Genomic DNA, 16,355 nt, shown 5'->3' with positions numbered 1-16,355 from the left:
TCAAATGATTCAAATCACTTCATAAATGTATCCTAGCTCCTCTCACATATTACCTCAGCAATACTACTACCATCTTTACTGGCAGTGTTTCTATGTTTGTACATCAATTATTGTTTTTTACAAAGGTTGATTACTGTTGTCATGTGATTGTTACTGGGTGGCCTTACACATAATGGCCCAACTTACTGATATTTTCTCCCTAATGACCATACTTGCAAGAGATTATTTTTAATTGCTCGTTTGTGCAGCCTGTTCACATTTTTAGGAGGATGCTGGTTGTTTTAAGTCAAATATTTGGAGAAGAACGTATCAGCAGAACTGGTTTTATTTTCATTTGTCCAGGAATGATGTCAACCTAACTTCAGTTTATCTTTCCGTTGATCACCATTTCTACCTTTCAAATGTAGGAATTGTATTAGCAGATTTTCAGCATGGTGGAGCTTCCCAGTTTTCAAAACATTGTTAAAAATTAACATTACCAGCTAAGATAATTTCTCAGCTCCTCTCCTCTAAATTTTTATCTTTAGATTACCTGAACCCACTGGATTGAAAATGCTTATTATTAGCAGATAGAGCCACATAGTGTTCCTTGTCACAGAAAGTAATCTGTCTTTTCCATTAGCTACATCATATTGGATAGACACTTCTTTCTGCTTCCATCCTCCTTCATTCTTGGAGGACTGTCTGTTGAACATGTCTGCTTTTTCCACACCTGTTTCTGAGTTTACTGTTTTCTTGATATTTTATATGACTATTAGATATTCATAGTTCCTTAATTCCTTGAAGATATTCATAGTTCTGTAATTCTCTGCAGCTTATATTAATTTCTGTTAACTTCCCTTCTTCCCTGCTTTTTTGTATTATTTTCCAAGTAATTGTATTGTTATGTGCCTCTCTTCTTTTAATCAGAAATGTTTTATGACCTAAGTCATGTTTTTGTGTCTATTAAATGGTGCTCCTGAGCAAGTCCCAGTTTTCACTAAGGTGTTCCGCTTAGAAATTCTTTTCCCAGCTGCTCTTCCTCTGGTTGCTTTAGGCTTCAGGAAGTAGGTTTTTCTAAACTCCAAGCATACACATCACTGGTTAGTGTGTTTTCTGTTTGCTCAAAGGAAATGTAATCAGATTGTGATAGCAGGTACCAAGGCAACCATTAGTTCTGAGTCAGAGATTAACTCTACTTTAACAATCAGAATGATACCCAGTGCTCAATTCCAACCTGCACAGTGCTGAATTTTCTGTGTTACAAATTATCTTTAGTAGTTTTTCAGAAATGGTGAGGGAAATGATACATGATGATACATCCAGAAAATGGCCAGGTAAAGTCCTCCAGGCAGGTTCTATTTCCAAGTGTGAAGCCAGATGTTTGATGACCCACAGCTCAACTCACCTCTAATGAGATTTGATGTTCTGCAGCCAGCTGCCTGTGAGCACCCTGGTTTAGGTGTGTGTTTGGGACTTAAATCCCCAGCTGTTGGAGGTCTTGCAATTCCAAATCACTAGACTCTGCACTGTGTAACTTTGTCCTTGAGCGTCATAAGTGTCATAACTTTGCTGGTTTTCCTCCTTCACCCCTAGGAACATTTTCCTGTGATTCAGGCTGTCCAGCCCAATCTCATTAGGGTCTTCTGATTAACCTGTATGTAATAAATTCCTTGTTTCTAAAATACAATTTTTAAATTTTTTTTTCCAGATCTTTGCGTTTTTAGCACTGATGTGTCTTATCCTAGCCATTGGCAATGGCATCTGGGAGCATGAGAAGGGCTACTACTTCCAAGACTATCTGCCCTGGGCAGAAGGCATCAACTCTGCCTCCTACTCCGCCTTCCTCATGTTCTGGTCATATGTCATCATTCTAAACACGGTAGTGCCAATTTCACTCTATGTGAGGTATGTGCCAGAACCTCCTTTCATGTTTCACCTTAGGAGAGGTTTAGCTTTTGCCCTAGCTGGGAGCTGCATTTTCCCTAGACACAAATGCAACCACATTGTGGACAATTGCACACGACCACAGCAATGCTTTTCTTATTTCTGCTGCCTTTGGAGGTCTTTATCAGGGTTGAAGCAGGGACAGCAGTGAACCCTCGACAAGGAATGGGTTTGCAGTTTAAGGGCAGGTGTAGGTGTAGGATGTGATAGGAGTAAGGCTGGAAGCCTGCTATGGTTATCATCTTGTTCTCTCCCATTTGCACTACCCATTAAACAAAGCAAATGGCATGTTCTTTGAGGTGGTTGTAGGGCCTCATGTGAGGAGGGCATTGCCAAGTAGGTGTAATGAGATTGAGGTTCCATAGTACCTGGTGCCATATGAACAGAGTGAATGTTGCTACTTCCCAGAGAATGTAGTGCTGTGTTGGTTATTGCAAAGTGGCAAGCAGGGGTAAAGAGTAGGCAATGTGTCCATGACACTCTCAAAAGCTTGAGGTTGGGGTGTAGACTGAGTAGGTGTCTATAGTTTATCATTGCACCTAACTCTTCAGACAGCTTTGCTGCTAAGGCTCTCTTTTGTGTTGGTAAATACCAGGAAGCAACCCTGTTTCTGCCCCGTATGTCTCGCCAGCAGCGAAATGGAAGTTCATGTTGCCTGCGAGCTGATACAGCTCCTTGGTTGTATTGAGACACACAATGACTTGCTTGTTGTGGAGCTCTGGGTTGTTTGAGCCATGGCTGTGCTCATCTCCCAGCACCAGGCTCAGCCCAGCCCAGAGCCCTGCTGGAAGCTGTCCCTGTCTGAGCACCACTCCCAGAACTGCTCTAAGTGAAACCCATTGCTCCTGCCTCGCTTTTCATTCTGAAGACTTCTGCAACTTTTCAAATACCTTTATAAGATGTTGTTTTATAAAAAAGGAAAGGAATTTGCTATAAACCTAACAGATTGTTTGAGCGGGACTTCCTTCAGCATTGCTTACTACAGGCCATTTAAAGACAACCTGATGAGTACACCCTGTCATTACCTTCAAAATTGCAATCATTAATGGTGGTGCTGACGATAAAGATCTTGTCCCTTAAACTAATGAATATTCCATCACCTTCTCTTTCTGTTTCACCAGTGTAGAGATTATACGTTTGGGTAACAGTTTCTACATTGACTGGGACCGTAAAATGTATTATCCGCTGAATGACACACCGGCTCAGGCCCGTACCACTACACTCAATGAAGAGCTGGGGCAGATCAAGTACATCTTCTCAGACAAAACAGGAACTCTCACTCAGAACATCATGTGTTTCAACAAGTGTTCTATCAACGGCAAATCCTATGGTATGTTATCTATTTGTCTTACTCTCTGAGTTTTATTCCATTGTATGCCTCCTGGACCACAGAGACTAAATGTGATATCCAGAAGAGAGAGTTTTGTAAGAAGCTGCAGTGATAAAGTGCAGGGCTGCCCATCAGGGATGCCTGGACAGCCCTGATTACAGAATTTGCTTATCTTAATAGCATTTTCCTGTCCCCTGGTTCCCCTTTTTGCCACCCTTTAACCTTCCTTTTTCTGCTCCAGTATCATCCCAACTAAAGAATCTGCACCTTATCACTTTTTCCTCATTGGTCCCAGTTTTACTACAAATGTACTCAAATTTGCTTCTTTCTGATATCACTAGATAGGTAGTCTTAGGCTTTTATGGTACTATTGACACAGTTACCCAGGTATTTCTAACCCTGAAAAACATAACACATAATTCACATAACTAACCACTTGTAAAATCAGCCATCTCTTATGGGTTATCAGCAAATTTTGTCAGCTTCTCACACTGTTATCTCTCACGTTCAGCAATTTCTCATGTCACGAGCAGTGGTTTACCACATCCTATTCAGGTAGCTGAGCCTTCGGTTGGCACCTAGTCAGTGGCCTGGTCATTCATCTTTAGCCCTGACATACTTCACCCTACCAGAAGAGACAAGAGTTAGTAGGGAGTTGGAAAAAACGGGAAACAAAAGCTGTTAGCAGTGTTAAGTTAATGATTGTTAAAATCTAAAAGGCTTGTTCATTGTTTGGCCCCGGGCAGTTTTCTTCATACTCCTCAAGAGGTGCTAACAATTCACAAACTGACTAATTGATTAACATCATTAGATTCCCTGGAGGAATCAGTCACTGCTTATTCATAGATTGATGCTTGTTTTGCCTGTGACTAGATCATCAGTTCAGGGGAAATGAATACAGCAGCCTTGCTACTTAGACATGGGAAGAACAGGCTTTGACAACTCGTTCTCTGTGGTGGTTCAGGGACTGTTGCAAACCCAATATGATCCAGGAGCTGGATTTTGTCTCACATTCCGAAGGGAAGGTACAAAAGAAGTCATCCCCTAAAAGCACATTTGTTTCCTACCTACCACTATGTCCTTTCTGGATTCAGCTTGAGCCAAGTCTTCTTTACCCAAACACCAGTCATTTTTACATTAACTGCTTTGTGTTTCAAGCATCTATCAGTCTCTGCATTTTGTCATGGATTAACATAGAAACTGATTAATATGAATTATCTGTCTCCAGTCCTCATGTCAAGATATTTGTGTTTACTGAAACTTTTTAATTAGATACTACCTTCAAAACACTTTAACCTATTTTTGTGAAAGGAGCTCAGAGACTGCACTTATCTGGAGTTTGTGGCTATAACCTCAGTCTTTTTTGCTTGCAGGTGATGTGTATGATATGTCTGGGCAAAGGGTAGAAATAAATGAGGTAAGTGCCCAAGTGCTATCAAGATCTGTGTTTTCAGTGAACCTATCTGCCTGTGCTAGTGGACGCAACCCACCCATGCATAGCTTATGCTCCTGGCACTGCAAGAGCTGATGCTCTTGACCTTGACAACAGGGATGTGTGTTCTTGTGGATGTCAGAGGATTGACAGGGTTGCATTCCTTTCCAGTAAGCCCCATTTAAACCTGCAGGTCAGGTAGCCTGAGTGCCAATTGTTCCCTCAGCTTCATGGGACGTTGTAGTGCGTGCACAGCTCTCTTGAATACTTGGCTACTGATGTTTTTTGGAAACTTGAACACTGTTTAATTTTATTATCCTTGGCCGTAATTAAATCTTTGGGTGGCCAATCAGGGAATTTAGTTCATACTGATAACAGAGTCACCCTCAAGTTCTCACGACGTCTGGACATTGGAAAATGTGAAAACAGGTGACTTATCCATTCCTCTCTAGCCCCTGCTTGCTAGCACAAACCCATATATCTTGTATTTCTAAAATGTCCCAAAACCACATGCACTAATCCAAGTAACAAACGGCTAGATGATGATGAAAATCCCACTCCTCATTCCAATGATTCATTGGCAGGCCATTTAGAACTTCAGTTACCTCTTGAAATTGTCTATTTGTGCTGAGTGCTGTGCTCCAGACTGTCGTCAGGCAGCAAAATGCAAAGGGCTGATTTGCTTAGAGACACATGCTGTTCTCTTGCCAACTGGCTGCCCAGCAGCTACTCCTGCCCATGGTACTCGCCCTAGCAGAGCCCTGCTGCCCACACATCCATGGTGCTGCAGTGCCTGGACCTTGCTGTGTAGATGAGTGTTCATGAGGGGTGGGTCTGTGCTCTTGCAGTAAGTTCTAAATGTCAGCTTGCAGAGGTCAAAAGGTTGACTCCCATCCTGGAAACTCTGAGCTCATCAGGGATGGGGTGGGAGTCGGAATTGTCCTGGGCAGGCTCAGCAGTGCATTCCTCCATGACACATCATGCTGTGAGCTTCTGGCCATTTTTCCAGTATGTTCCCTTCTCCTTGGGGCTCCTCGTTTTCAGACAGAATGGGCAGTGCCTGTGGAGTTGAACATTTACATCACTCGTCTGTCATCTTTTTTCCATATCAGGATTTTTTTCTTGCTTTGGGAGAATAGGGTGGAGAACAGAGCCTTTGAATTGTTTTAAATTGGGCTTCCACATTCTCCTATCACAGGCAGCCATTGACATCAGGAGCATGACGCCTCCAAGCAGGCATGTGTTGAAGTCAGTCATTTCTTTGCTATAGAAATCCTTTGGCAGGGATCCTGTAGGAGCATTTCTTGTCATACAGAGAGGCATCTTTAGCTAATCAGGTTCTCAGCCTAAGTGCTGCTCTGAAAGGCACCTCAAGTGCCTGTCCTCTCCTGTGATTCAATAGCTTTCACGACCTCCCACTTAGACTTACCATTCTCTGTCATGAACAGCCCTACAGGAGATGGCCCTTTGTAGATGTAAGGAGGATAGTGGGGCTATAATGGGCAGGCATTGGTGTTCAGACATATGAGAGCTCCACAAATAACACCAGGCTGTATTTTTGCAGAGCACAGAGAAGGTTGATTTCTCATACAACCAGTTAGCCGACCCAAAGTTTGCCTTCTATGACCATAGCCTGGTTGAAGCTGTGAAGCTGAGTGATGCCCCGACGCACAGGTTCTTCCGGCTGCTCTCACTTTGTCATACAGTGATGCCAGAAGAGAAGAAGGAAGGTGAGGACTATTGAAGGCACCAGACTGAGTGGTTATGTTCACCCTGCACCACGGCATGTCTTCTCTCCACAGAAGCTGTTATTGGTCCTTTTGGCTCCTTGGTGATTTTCTGTAGTATATGGCTACACATAAATCAATGTCTCTGGAGATGCAACATGGGAAGAGAAGGGACCAGGGCCTCCACCTGAGTGTTCCTGTGGTGGAGCTGACACTACTGCAAACCCCACATCTCTGGAGTGCAGAAATTGCAGGTGCCACAGCTTCCCTGAGGTGGCAGATGCCTTGCCCCACTCCTTTTCTACTCTGCACCAAGTCCCATAAAGCAAAGAGCATATAGCTGTCCTCTGGAGACCCCTTAGCTCCACTCACCCAGTATTCCCACAGGTACTACATCAGTCTCAAATCCCAGACAGGATGAAAGGGTGAAAACTGTGCTTTAAAAGCCAGAACCATTCATTGACACATATAAGGTGAAAACACTGATGAGAAAAATAAATGCATATGTAACTAGAAGGGCTTAAACCCAAGGAAGTTGTCCTCTTACTGAGATCTTTTGGACTTCAAAGAGAGTGATAAAAGACCCCAACAGAGTCTAGGAGGCCTCTTGCACTGGCCTGGAGGATGGGTTGATGGGACTTGATGGAGGTGTGTGGACATAAGGTGCTTTTTAGTGCTGCACCTCTGGGGGTAGACAGAAAAACAAAGGGTTAACTGCTATAAAATGTCTTTGATTTTGTATTTAGCCTCAGAAACCAAGCAGAAGCCATATTACTTTTTTTTCTTGCATGTCAGGTAACTTGGTGTATCAGGCCCAATCTCCTGATGAAGGAGCCCTCGTCACTGCTGCCAGAAACTTTGGGTTTGTGTTCCGGGCTCGCACACCGGAGACCATCACTGTTGTGGAAATGGGAGAAACAAAAATCTACAAACTCCTGGCTATTCTTGATTTCAACAATGTTCGCAAGCGAATGTCTGTTATTGGTATGTTCCCTTTGCTGCCTTCTTTCCTTCCTGACATTTTAGGCTCTCAAGTTGGCCCTCATTCTGCTGTGATGAATTTTCCTAAGAGACCCCCTTTGCAATGCTTTCTGAATAACGTTTACTACTGAGCACTTTAGATGGGCTGAACTACTGGAAAGTGGCTCTGTTGAGAAAGACCTGGGAGTGCTGGTGGGCAGCAAGGTGACCCTGAGCCAGCACTGTGCCCTTGTGGGCAAGAAGGCCAACAATATTCTGGGCTGCAGTAAAAGGAGTGTGGCCAGCAGGTCGAGAGAGGTTATCCTGCCCCTCTGCTCCACCCTAGTGAGACCACATTTGGAGTACTGTGTCCACTTTTTGGCCCCCCAGTTTAAGTAGGACAGGGAACTGCTTGAGCAAGTCCAGCGGAGAGCTACCGAGATCATCAGAGGACCGGAGCATCTCCCTTATAAGGAAAGGCTGAGAGACCTGGGTTTGTTCAGCCTGGAGAAGACTGAGGGGTGATTTCATCAATACCTATAAATATCTAAAATGTGGGTGTCAGGACAGTGGGACTGGACTGTTTTCAATAGTGCCCAATGAAAGGCCAAGGGGCAATGGGCACAAGTTGGAACACAGGAAGTTCCACCTAAATATGCAAAAAAAACCCTTTCCTGTGATGGTGCCAGAGCAGTGGCACAGGCTGCCCAGGGAGGGTGTGGGGTCTCCTTCCCTGGAGGCATTCAAAACCTGCCTGGTTGTGTTCCTGTGTCCCCTGCTCTAGGTGTAGTTGCTCAAGCAGGGGGGGTTGGATGAGATGATCTCCAGTGGTCCCTTCCAAGCCCTGCCTTTCTGTGATTCTGTGATTCTATGACTGCCTTGACTTTTCAATTACAGAACAGTGCTAGATAAATTAGGCAAGTGGGAAACACCTTAACATCTGGACTGCAATTATGGAGCAGCATCCTGAAGACACCAACCCTTTTACATATCTTACTTCCCTCATGATGATGCAGGAAAGGCCTTCTTTCTAATCAGCTTTAAAATTAGCAAAATCTGAGAAAGTGGGAAAGGAGAAAGTGGGAATGAGTAGGGAAGCCCACTTTTTGAAAAGGAAATCGGAGAAATTGTTCAAGATACCTTGTCTAGCCTTTATTAACCCTGCAACATCCTCAGATATTTCAGGCATTGGAACATAGTAACTGTAGGAAGAGAGTGGTAGTACCTTTACTGGTAGGAGCAATAAGAGCAGCAGGACCAGTTCCCTAAAAACAAATTGTTCTTGACTTTTGAATGCAGATGTCCTACCTGAAGTGCTGCCTGCCGGAATCACATAGCTCAACAGAGCATCTGCTCAGACCAATGCAATCTGGGTACAGTCGCCTGTGCTGCTACTGCTAAGGTGGAAAGTAGCTGCATTATCTTCTTTTCTTAGCAAAGATTGTCTTGATTCCTGGGAGTCTGCTAAAACTTGGTGGAGTTCAGACACCTCTAAAAACCCTTCTTGATTTTGATGGAAGGGCTGTGTTATGGAGTGCCTCAGACTGGGATTTGTAGCATTTCTTCTTCTCTTCCTCATAGTGCAGAGTCCAGAAGGTGACTTGATGTTGTACTGCAAGGGGGCTGACACAATTCTTTACGAACTGCTTCATTCATCCTGCGACTCTCTCAAAGAGGACACCACAGAACACCTGAATGTAAGTGTTTCCTTCTGCCAACATATCTGCATTTGATGGTTTCCTTTTCTCCAGGTGTGGAAATGTACTTTGTATTGAGGCAAAAAACAGATTTCAGAAGCAGCACCCAAGCAATAGCTTTTCTTTTTCTTTTTTTTTTTTTTTCCCCATGGGGAATGGAGAGGGAAATAAATTTATAAAGCATTAGGTCTCAAATCAGTTGCCTAAGCATGGGCACCAGTGCCATTTGAACTGCTCTAGGATATCAAGGACATCTGAACAAGCATGGCAAATACAATGCAGGACATTCAGAAAACCTGTATTCCTCTGGAGTAGGAGCTGGAAGCTAAGCAGGATAGGTGGAACACCTCAAATGGCACAAAGCATCTGTGTTCTGTGTTTTGGCAACTAAATTCCATCCAAGTGTGCTGTCAGGCTACAATGCATGCAGCTGATGCATTTAAGCATGCCTTGGATTGGAATAACTCAGGTGATAAGTAAACAGCCACAAAGCCAGCTACCTTCCTGAATTCAATTCAGATTTGTAGTGATTTTAATCTGAGAGGTGTCAGTCAGAAGGGACCAGGCAGGATGTGGGACATATTCACCACCCCTTCTTCCAGATCATATAGGGGCATACTAACTGGGCAGCAATAAAAAAGCACCACTCAAACTTGGGGGCTTTTATATTGTTGATGGTGTGCACTGGGAGGTGGTTACTCACCCAAGTGGATGTTTTGTCCAGTATTTCTCCCCCTTGTGATCCAGATCCTGCTGGTACAGTGCAGAGCACAAGACAACAGAAGGTTTTGCCAGAAGGTTTATGCAGTAGTGGAAATACCTCTGCTCACTGCCTGGAGGAGCCAGGGGAAGCTTCCGATGAAGGAGAGGGAAGAGCAGACCTATGGATATAACCTGTTCCTGATGCACCTTTACTTCAAACCTGGGGAAAAGCCTCTGTTTTTCAAAAAGAGATCTCTGTTATTCTCTGTTAAACACTGAGAGTCATACCAACAATCACACATTTCAGAAAGCACAGTTACAAGGACTTGCTGAGATGTCATGACTGACTGTGCTCATGCTGTGCATTTCAGCCAGCATTTGTACCCTAAAAATGTTGAACCCAGGTGTAAAATTCAAGGCTGTGTTCAGTGTTTATTTAGGTCTCACTATTCTATTCTCATATTTCTCTGTTGAGAAATATGAACCTGGGAGACAACTGCCTGGTTAATGCAAAGCTCTCTCAAAATTGTTCTTTGTAAGGACAGTGGATGGCAATAATAAAATGGTTTGGAACTAGCTTTTTAAAAGTACCCCAAGGTCTGTGGTGTAATTTGTGATTTTTCTACCTTTCTTCTGCAGACTTTAGGCAAGAAGCTTTTACAAATAGCTATTTGTTTTCCAAGGGTCCTTTGTAAGCCCAGATGAGCAGACCGTTTCTCTTTGACCTATTCTGCTTCACCACTGTCCTGCAGGAGTTTGCTGGTGAAGGTCTGAGGACGCTTGTAGTGGCCTATAAAAACCTGGATGAAGACTACTTTCAGGACTGGATCAGGCGTCACCATGAAGCAAGCACTGCCTTGGAAGGACGGGAAGATAAATTGTCAGAGTTATATGAAGAGATTGAAAAAGACCTAATGGTTGGTGTTTCAGGGAATCTGGGCCAAGCTTTGGGGGAGGCAGCGTGGATGGCGGTTTGTCAATAAACAGCTCAGTATGACATCAGTAAACATTGCTCTGCAAACAGCTCAGTCGGTTTTGTGACAGGAGTAGATAGGAATATGGCAGTCCTGGGTTTTCACTGGCACCTCTGTCAGGATCCCGTAACTAGGATGTCAGCCACAAGTGCAGTGGAATGGTTTTATTTTAACTCACGTGGGTGTCAGAGTAGCTTTCTCGTGATGAAGTGACATACCAGAGCCTAAGGGAGATGATGTGGACACAAATATTTCATAGCTATCCTTTGTATGTGCAAATGGCTGATCTATTTATTTTCCTGCCTTTGAAATGGCAGGCAGTGAATAATCCCCAGTGCCCCTCCATTTCAGAAAGTGTGTTCTTTGTTCTTGCAGCCCTGGGCAGGATGGGGAGGTGATGTCCATGAACATGTTTGTGTCAACTTGAAATAGGGCTAAACTGTGATCTTCAAGTCATTCTTCTCTCCCTGAGTGTTGTTACAGCTTTTTGAATGCCCTGGGGGGTCAGAGCCCTGAATAATGAATAAAAAGGATGTGTGGGATCCAAGGGGAAGCAATTCTGCTTTTGCACTGGCAGCAACAGTTTCCTGAAATCTCAGAAACCCTGGGAGCTGCACTGTTGCTCCCTCTATTAGCTGAAAACTCACAATGCCAGCAGGGCCTGGGAAGAAGCATGAGCCCAAGAGATGTTGACCTCTGGAAGTTGCATAGTCTATGGTCCAGAGGCTACTGTCCATCCGGGTCCCAACAGAGCAGTGGTAAATGCTGATCCTCCATTCCAGAGCATACATTGTGCAAATGCTCTGTGGGGTCTGTGGGCTGTGTTCAAAGCGGGAAAGACGTCGAGGTTTAGGAGGTTAAGGGGCCAGCTGCTTTGCAAGAATGGGTTATGAAGCTCATGGGCTGAGTAGAGAAAAGGTCACGGGCTCATACCAGGCTCAGAAGAAAACACTCTTTACACCAGACCCTTCTCTGTACTCTCTACAGGACTGATTTTACTTCATGAAGGTGGTGTGGGAAGAACAGAGGGTGGGTGCAGGAATGCCTGGTTTGTGACAGAGAATGGGTGTGAGAGCTACAGTCAGCAAAAATGTCTTGTGACAGGTCTTGTGGAGGTGTAGAGGACTGCCAAGTATCATAGTCTTATTGATGGGCAAGAGCAAAAGCCCCTGTGTGTGGCAGGCTCCTGCTAGAGACCCTTAGGGGTGTAAGATTTAAAGACACAAGGGGATGGAACATGGTCATATTCAGAGAAAAGTAGTAAAAATACTATTAATCATTGATTGTCCTAAAAGCTAACGAAGATTCACAGTCAGGAAGGCATCATGATTCTAGCTGCTCTTACACAAGGTCATGGGCAGACAAGCAAAGGCCTGTCGACAATACTATTGTGCCTTTCTGCAGCTCCAGAAAGACAATGGCTGTGGGGAATGCAAGCCCTTGTTCTCTCTTTCTGGGCATATTTAACATGTGTGTCCATCTTTGGGCCTCCAGCTCAGACTCAGCCTGCCAAGGATGAGCAGGTGCTCCCAGGAAGTGGCTTTGTATGCTACAAGCATTTAAGTTCTCACTAGCTGGACCAGGGACTACTGCTGTAAAACATGCATTGTGCAGTTTTGAGGACTATACAGAGAAGTTCTGTCATTGCTGTTGTCTGCATTCATAACACCCAGAGCTGATGAGTGATGAACATCCCAGGAAGCCAAAAGGCATCTTGGGCTTAAAGCCAACCTCTGAATTTAGTCTCTCAACAGCAGGAGGTAGGTGGTAGCAGATGCTGCCTAAACCTGAGCTAGTAGTGAAACCTTCGTGTCCCTTTGACAATAGGTTAAAGCCACCAAGCATCTCCAAAATGCAGAAAAAGCAATAATTTTAAAATAATGAAGGTTTGTGTCCTGAGCAGTCTGTGGTTTAGTTGTGTGACAGTATGGAGCAGGGGTGGGCACAGGTCTTTTATGAGCTGGAGAAAATGTTTAGCAGCCATATGACAGCTGCAGTACAATATAGCTGGGAGCAAGCTCCACTGTAGAGGATGCAACTGCAGGTTTGGGGACAATGGATCCACAGCTGTCTTTGTCCCTCGGTTAAAACTCTATCTGCTCTGAAGGTGATATGTGGAAGAACCCAGACCTGTAGGTATGCAAACAGGCTGGCAAATAATTTCAGGCACGTTCATGATCCATCTGAGCCTGGGGGATTAGAGACTAGAACATTTGCAGTATCAGGATGCTACTCTGTACAGTAAATTTGCTGAGGAAAAATGAAAATCAGTACAACCTTAGTCCTGGATTTCATTTGTGCTTGCTTGAGGTCTGGACCTGGAGGTCTAATGCTTTCTCCTTTGCTAGCAATGGGAAGACTTACCAGTTCCCTGTTGTTTTCTGTTAAGCTGCTAGGTGCCACAGCGATTGAGGACAAGTTACAAGATGGAGTCCCACAGACAATTGAGACTCTTGCCAAAGCCAACATTAAGATATGGGTTCTCACTGGAGACAAGCAAGGTAAAGGGGTTACATCTTGGGATGTTTCTTTTCTCTCCCACTGGTGGGACGGGTTTGTTAAGACCCATGTTCTCATTTTTTCTCCTTTGAAAACTGCACAGAAGACAAACTTACAGGGCTTTTCTTCATTGCCAACTAGGCAAAACTCCAGTTATCTGGAATTAGACAAGATAACTGTAGCTAGTGTCTGCTTGTAATTCCTGTCCTGAGGCTGGAAGCAGTGTGAAGGCAGCATCCTTTGCCTTTGGAGAGGTGACATTGAGCATCCCATAAGCCCTCTCATATGCTGTGAAAAGGTATCACTTCAGTACAGTCAACCGCCCTGGTGAAGAAGTTGGAAGAAATCTTGTCCTGCTTTCCAGGAACTTCAGTGGTAAAGTCGATGTTGCATCTGTTTTAATTTGATCCAGAATAGAAATGGAAGGAACAAAGGCTTTTGGAGAAAGTATTAAGCTGGAAAGAATGGTAAATAGATTCCAGTGAATTCTTTTGGAGAAATAGTACCTTCACTGAAACAATGGTGTTTCAGGGAGGCCAAAAGTGTTTGCAAATAATTTTGTCCAATAAATGAGCAGGGAATTTTTGAGAAAATCAGAACATTTCATTTTGTCATATTCCAAATGTAATAGTTCTGCTTACTGTGGTAGGCTCACCTTGGCTGGACACCAGGATCACTCACCAATTATCATCATAGGCAAAACGGACTCAACTTGGGGAAAATTAATTTAATCTATTACCAATCAAATCAGTGTACGGCAATGAGAAATAAACCCCAAATCTTAAAAACATCTTCCCTCCACCCCTCCCTTCTTCCTGGGCTCGGCTTCACTCCTGATTTTCTCCACCTCCTCCCCCTGAGCAGCGCAGGGGGACGGGGAATGGGGGTTGTGGTCAGTGTCTCTGCTGCTCCTTCCTTCACAGCGGGAGGACTCCTCACACTCTTCCCTGCTCCAGCATGGGCTCCCTCCCACAGGAGACAGTCCTCCACAAATTTCTCCAACATGGGTCCTTCCAACAGGAGACAGTTCTTCACAAACTGCTCCAGCGTGGGTCCCTCCCACAGGGTGCAGCCCTTCAGGAACAGACTGCTCCAGCGTGGGTCACCCGTGGGGTCACACGTCCTGCCAGAAAACCTGCCCCAGTGGGGGCTCCTCTCTACACGGGGCTGCAGGTCCTGCCAGGAGCCTGCTCCAGCATGGGCTTCCCACAGTGTCACAGCCTCCTTTGGGCATCCACCTGCTCCGGTGTGGGGTCCCCCATGGGCTGCAGGTGGATATCTGCTCCACTGCTAACCTCTGTGGGCTGCAGGGGGACAGCCTACCTCACCATGGTCTTCACCACAGACTGCAGGGGAACCTCTGCTCTGGCACCTGGAGCACCTCCTCCCCCTCCTTCTTCAGTGACCACAGTGTCTGCAGAGGTGTTCCTCTCTCATATTCTCACTCCTCTCTCTGGCTGCAGTTGCACAGGGTCTTTTTTTCCCCTTCTTAAATACATTATCCCAGAGGTGCCACCACTGTTGCTGATGGGCTCAGCCTTGCCCAGCGGTGGGTCTGTCTGGGAGCTGGCTTTCACTGGCTCTGCTGGACATGAGGGAAGCTTCTGGCAGCTTCTCACAGAATCCACCCCGGTAGCCCCCCCCGCTACCAAAACTTTGCCATGCAAACCCAATATACTTATAAAATAGCAAAATAATTTTTTTCAGAATTTTCTGAACAAAATGTCTCAATATCCTTCTTCAGAACTATAGTTTGGGGGTTTTCTGGGAGTAGGGGAGGGAAAGTTAAAAATACTGAAAAATCTTTGGGAATCAACCTGAAATGTTTTTTGTTGCTCCAAGTATGTTGCCCAAAGCATGTTTTAAGCTTTTCATTTTCATAGAATTATTTTCTCTGTGTCCTTTTGAAGACCAGTTAGGGGAGATTTGCTGCTACGTCCATCAAGGTGACTCTCCTGGCTCTCTTAAGCTGTTGACTCTGAAAGGCTCAGAGCTCTTTTGAGTGAGAGAGATTTTGTCATGTGTGTAAAAAGGCTACAGAGATGGTGGGTGAGTTTGTGGCTGCTAAGATGGGTCATCTTCCTGGTTTATCCTTCCCAGAGACAGCAATGAATATTGGTTACTCCTGCAACTTGCTGAATGATGACATGGAAGATGTTTTCGTTATTGAAGGCAGCACATCTGATGACGTACTTAATGAGCTGAGGTAAATGGCTGAAATATATAGCCTCATTTGTATACTATTTGTATTTTGTATTATTCCACCTTTTCTTCCTGTGGGCTTTACTTGGTGCAGTTCATGCAGGGACCTTAGATAAGGGCTAGCTGACTACCTGGAAGATCCAGCAGCTAAACACGATGTAGAAGTCTCTTCTGAGGATAAACTCTGAAGCTTCTTGATCCAAGAGGTCAATTCTATATAAAGGTGTAAGAAACAGGCAATATCAGCTGACATCCAACAAGTGGTCTGCAGCCACGAAGCCTTTGGCTCCAGGCTTGAGCTATGCTGCTGCTCTACTGCTATTGCCATTCACCCACATGGCAGTCCTTTGTCTGGAAACGGTCCTTTTCTAGCATTATCTGGAAATCTACCTTCCTCCCTAGCCTCCTCAATAGACACAAGTTCTGATGTATAGGTTAGAAATGGGAAAGTTTTTCAATCCTTTTCTCTTGAAATAGGTGGTTACCAGACAATATGCACAGGAAACTGGAATGCCCTTTGGGATACTGTCCTTCATCACACTCCAATGGTTTATTTGACTTTAAATCAGCACAAATTGAGCACACACATGTTAAGAGTTTCACATGCATGTAATGATCTGCACAAAAACCAGCAGCTAAACTATGCATGTTGTTGTAGGGTGTCGTGGTTTAGCCCCAGTCAGCAGCCAAGCCCCACGCAGCCGCTCGCTCACTCCACCCTGGTGGGACGGGGGAGAGAATCATAAGAGTAAAAGTGAGGCAACTCATGGTTTGAGATAAAGACAGTTTAACAGGTAAAGCAAAAGCTGTGCGTGGAAGCAAAGCAAAACAGGGAATTCATTCACTCCCTCCCACAGGCAGGCAGGTGCTCAGCCATCTCCAGGACAGCAGGGCTCCATCACACGT

At 44.7% G+C, this 16,355-nt stretch overlaps 1 protein-coding gene across 5 annotated transcripts in view; it reads left to right on the top strand.

Annotated features, from left to right (window-relative positions):
• LOC142050708 (phospholipid-transporting ATPase ID-like) overlaps nt 1-16,355 on the top strand; it is an 89,139-nt gene that overhangs the window by 57,443 nt on the left and 15,341 nt on the right. For all 5 annotated transcript variants that reach the window (XM_075079734.1, XM_075079737.1, XM_075079736.1 and 2 more), the window contains exons 12-20: nt 1,691-1,887; nt 3,048-3,256; nt 4,630-4,673; nt 6,253-6,418; nt 7,211-7,399; nt 8,957-9,072; nt 10,527-10,691; nt 13,138-13,249; nt 15,348-15,453. In XM_075079734.1, coding sequence (XP_074935835.1) covers nt 1,691-1,887; nt 3,048-3,256; nt 4,630-4,673; nt 6,253-6,418; nt 7,211-7,399; nt 8,957-9,072; nt 10,527-10,691; nt 13,138-13,249; nt 15,348-15,453 — 1,304 coding nt within the window. The remainder of the gene's footprint in view (nt 1-1,690; nt 1,888-3,047; nt 3,257-4,629; nt 4,674-6,252; nt 6,419-7,210; nt 7,400-8,956; nt 9,073-10,526; nt 10,692-13,137; nt 13,250-15,347; nt 15,454-16,355) is intronic.

This window comes from Phalacrocorax aristotelis, chromosome Z, assembly GCF_949628215.1.
Source record: "Phalacrocorax aristotelis chromosome Z, bGulAri2.1, whole genome shotgun sequence".
Classification (NCBI taxonomy): domain Eukaryota; kingdom Metazoa; phylum Chordata; class Aves; order Suliformes; family Phalacrocoracidae; genus Phalacrocorax; species Phalacrocorax aristotelis.
The sequence above is the reverse complement of the archived record's forward strand: the minus strand, read 5'-3'. Positions and strand labels throughout refer to the sequence as shown.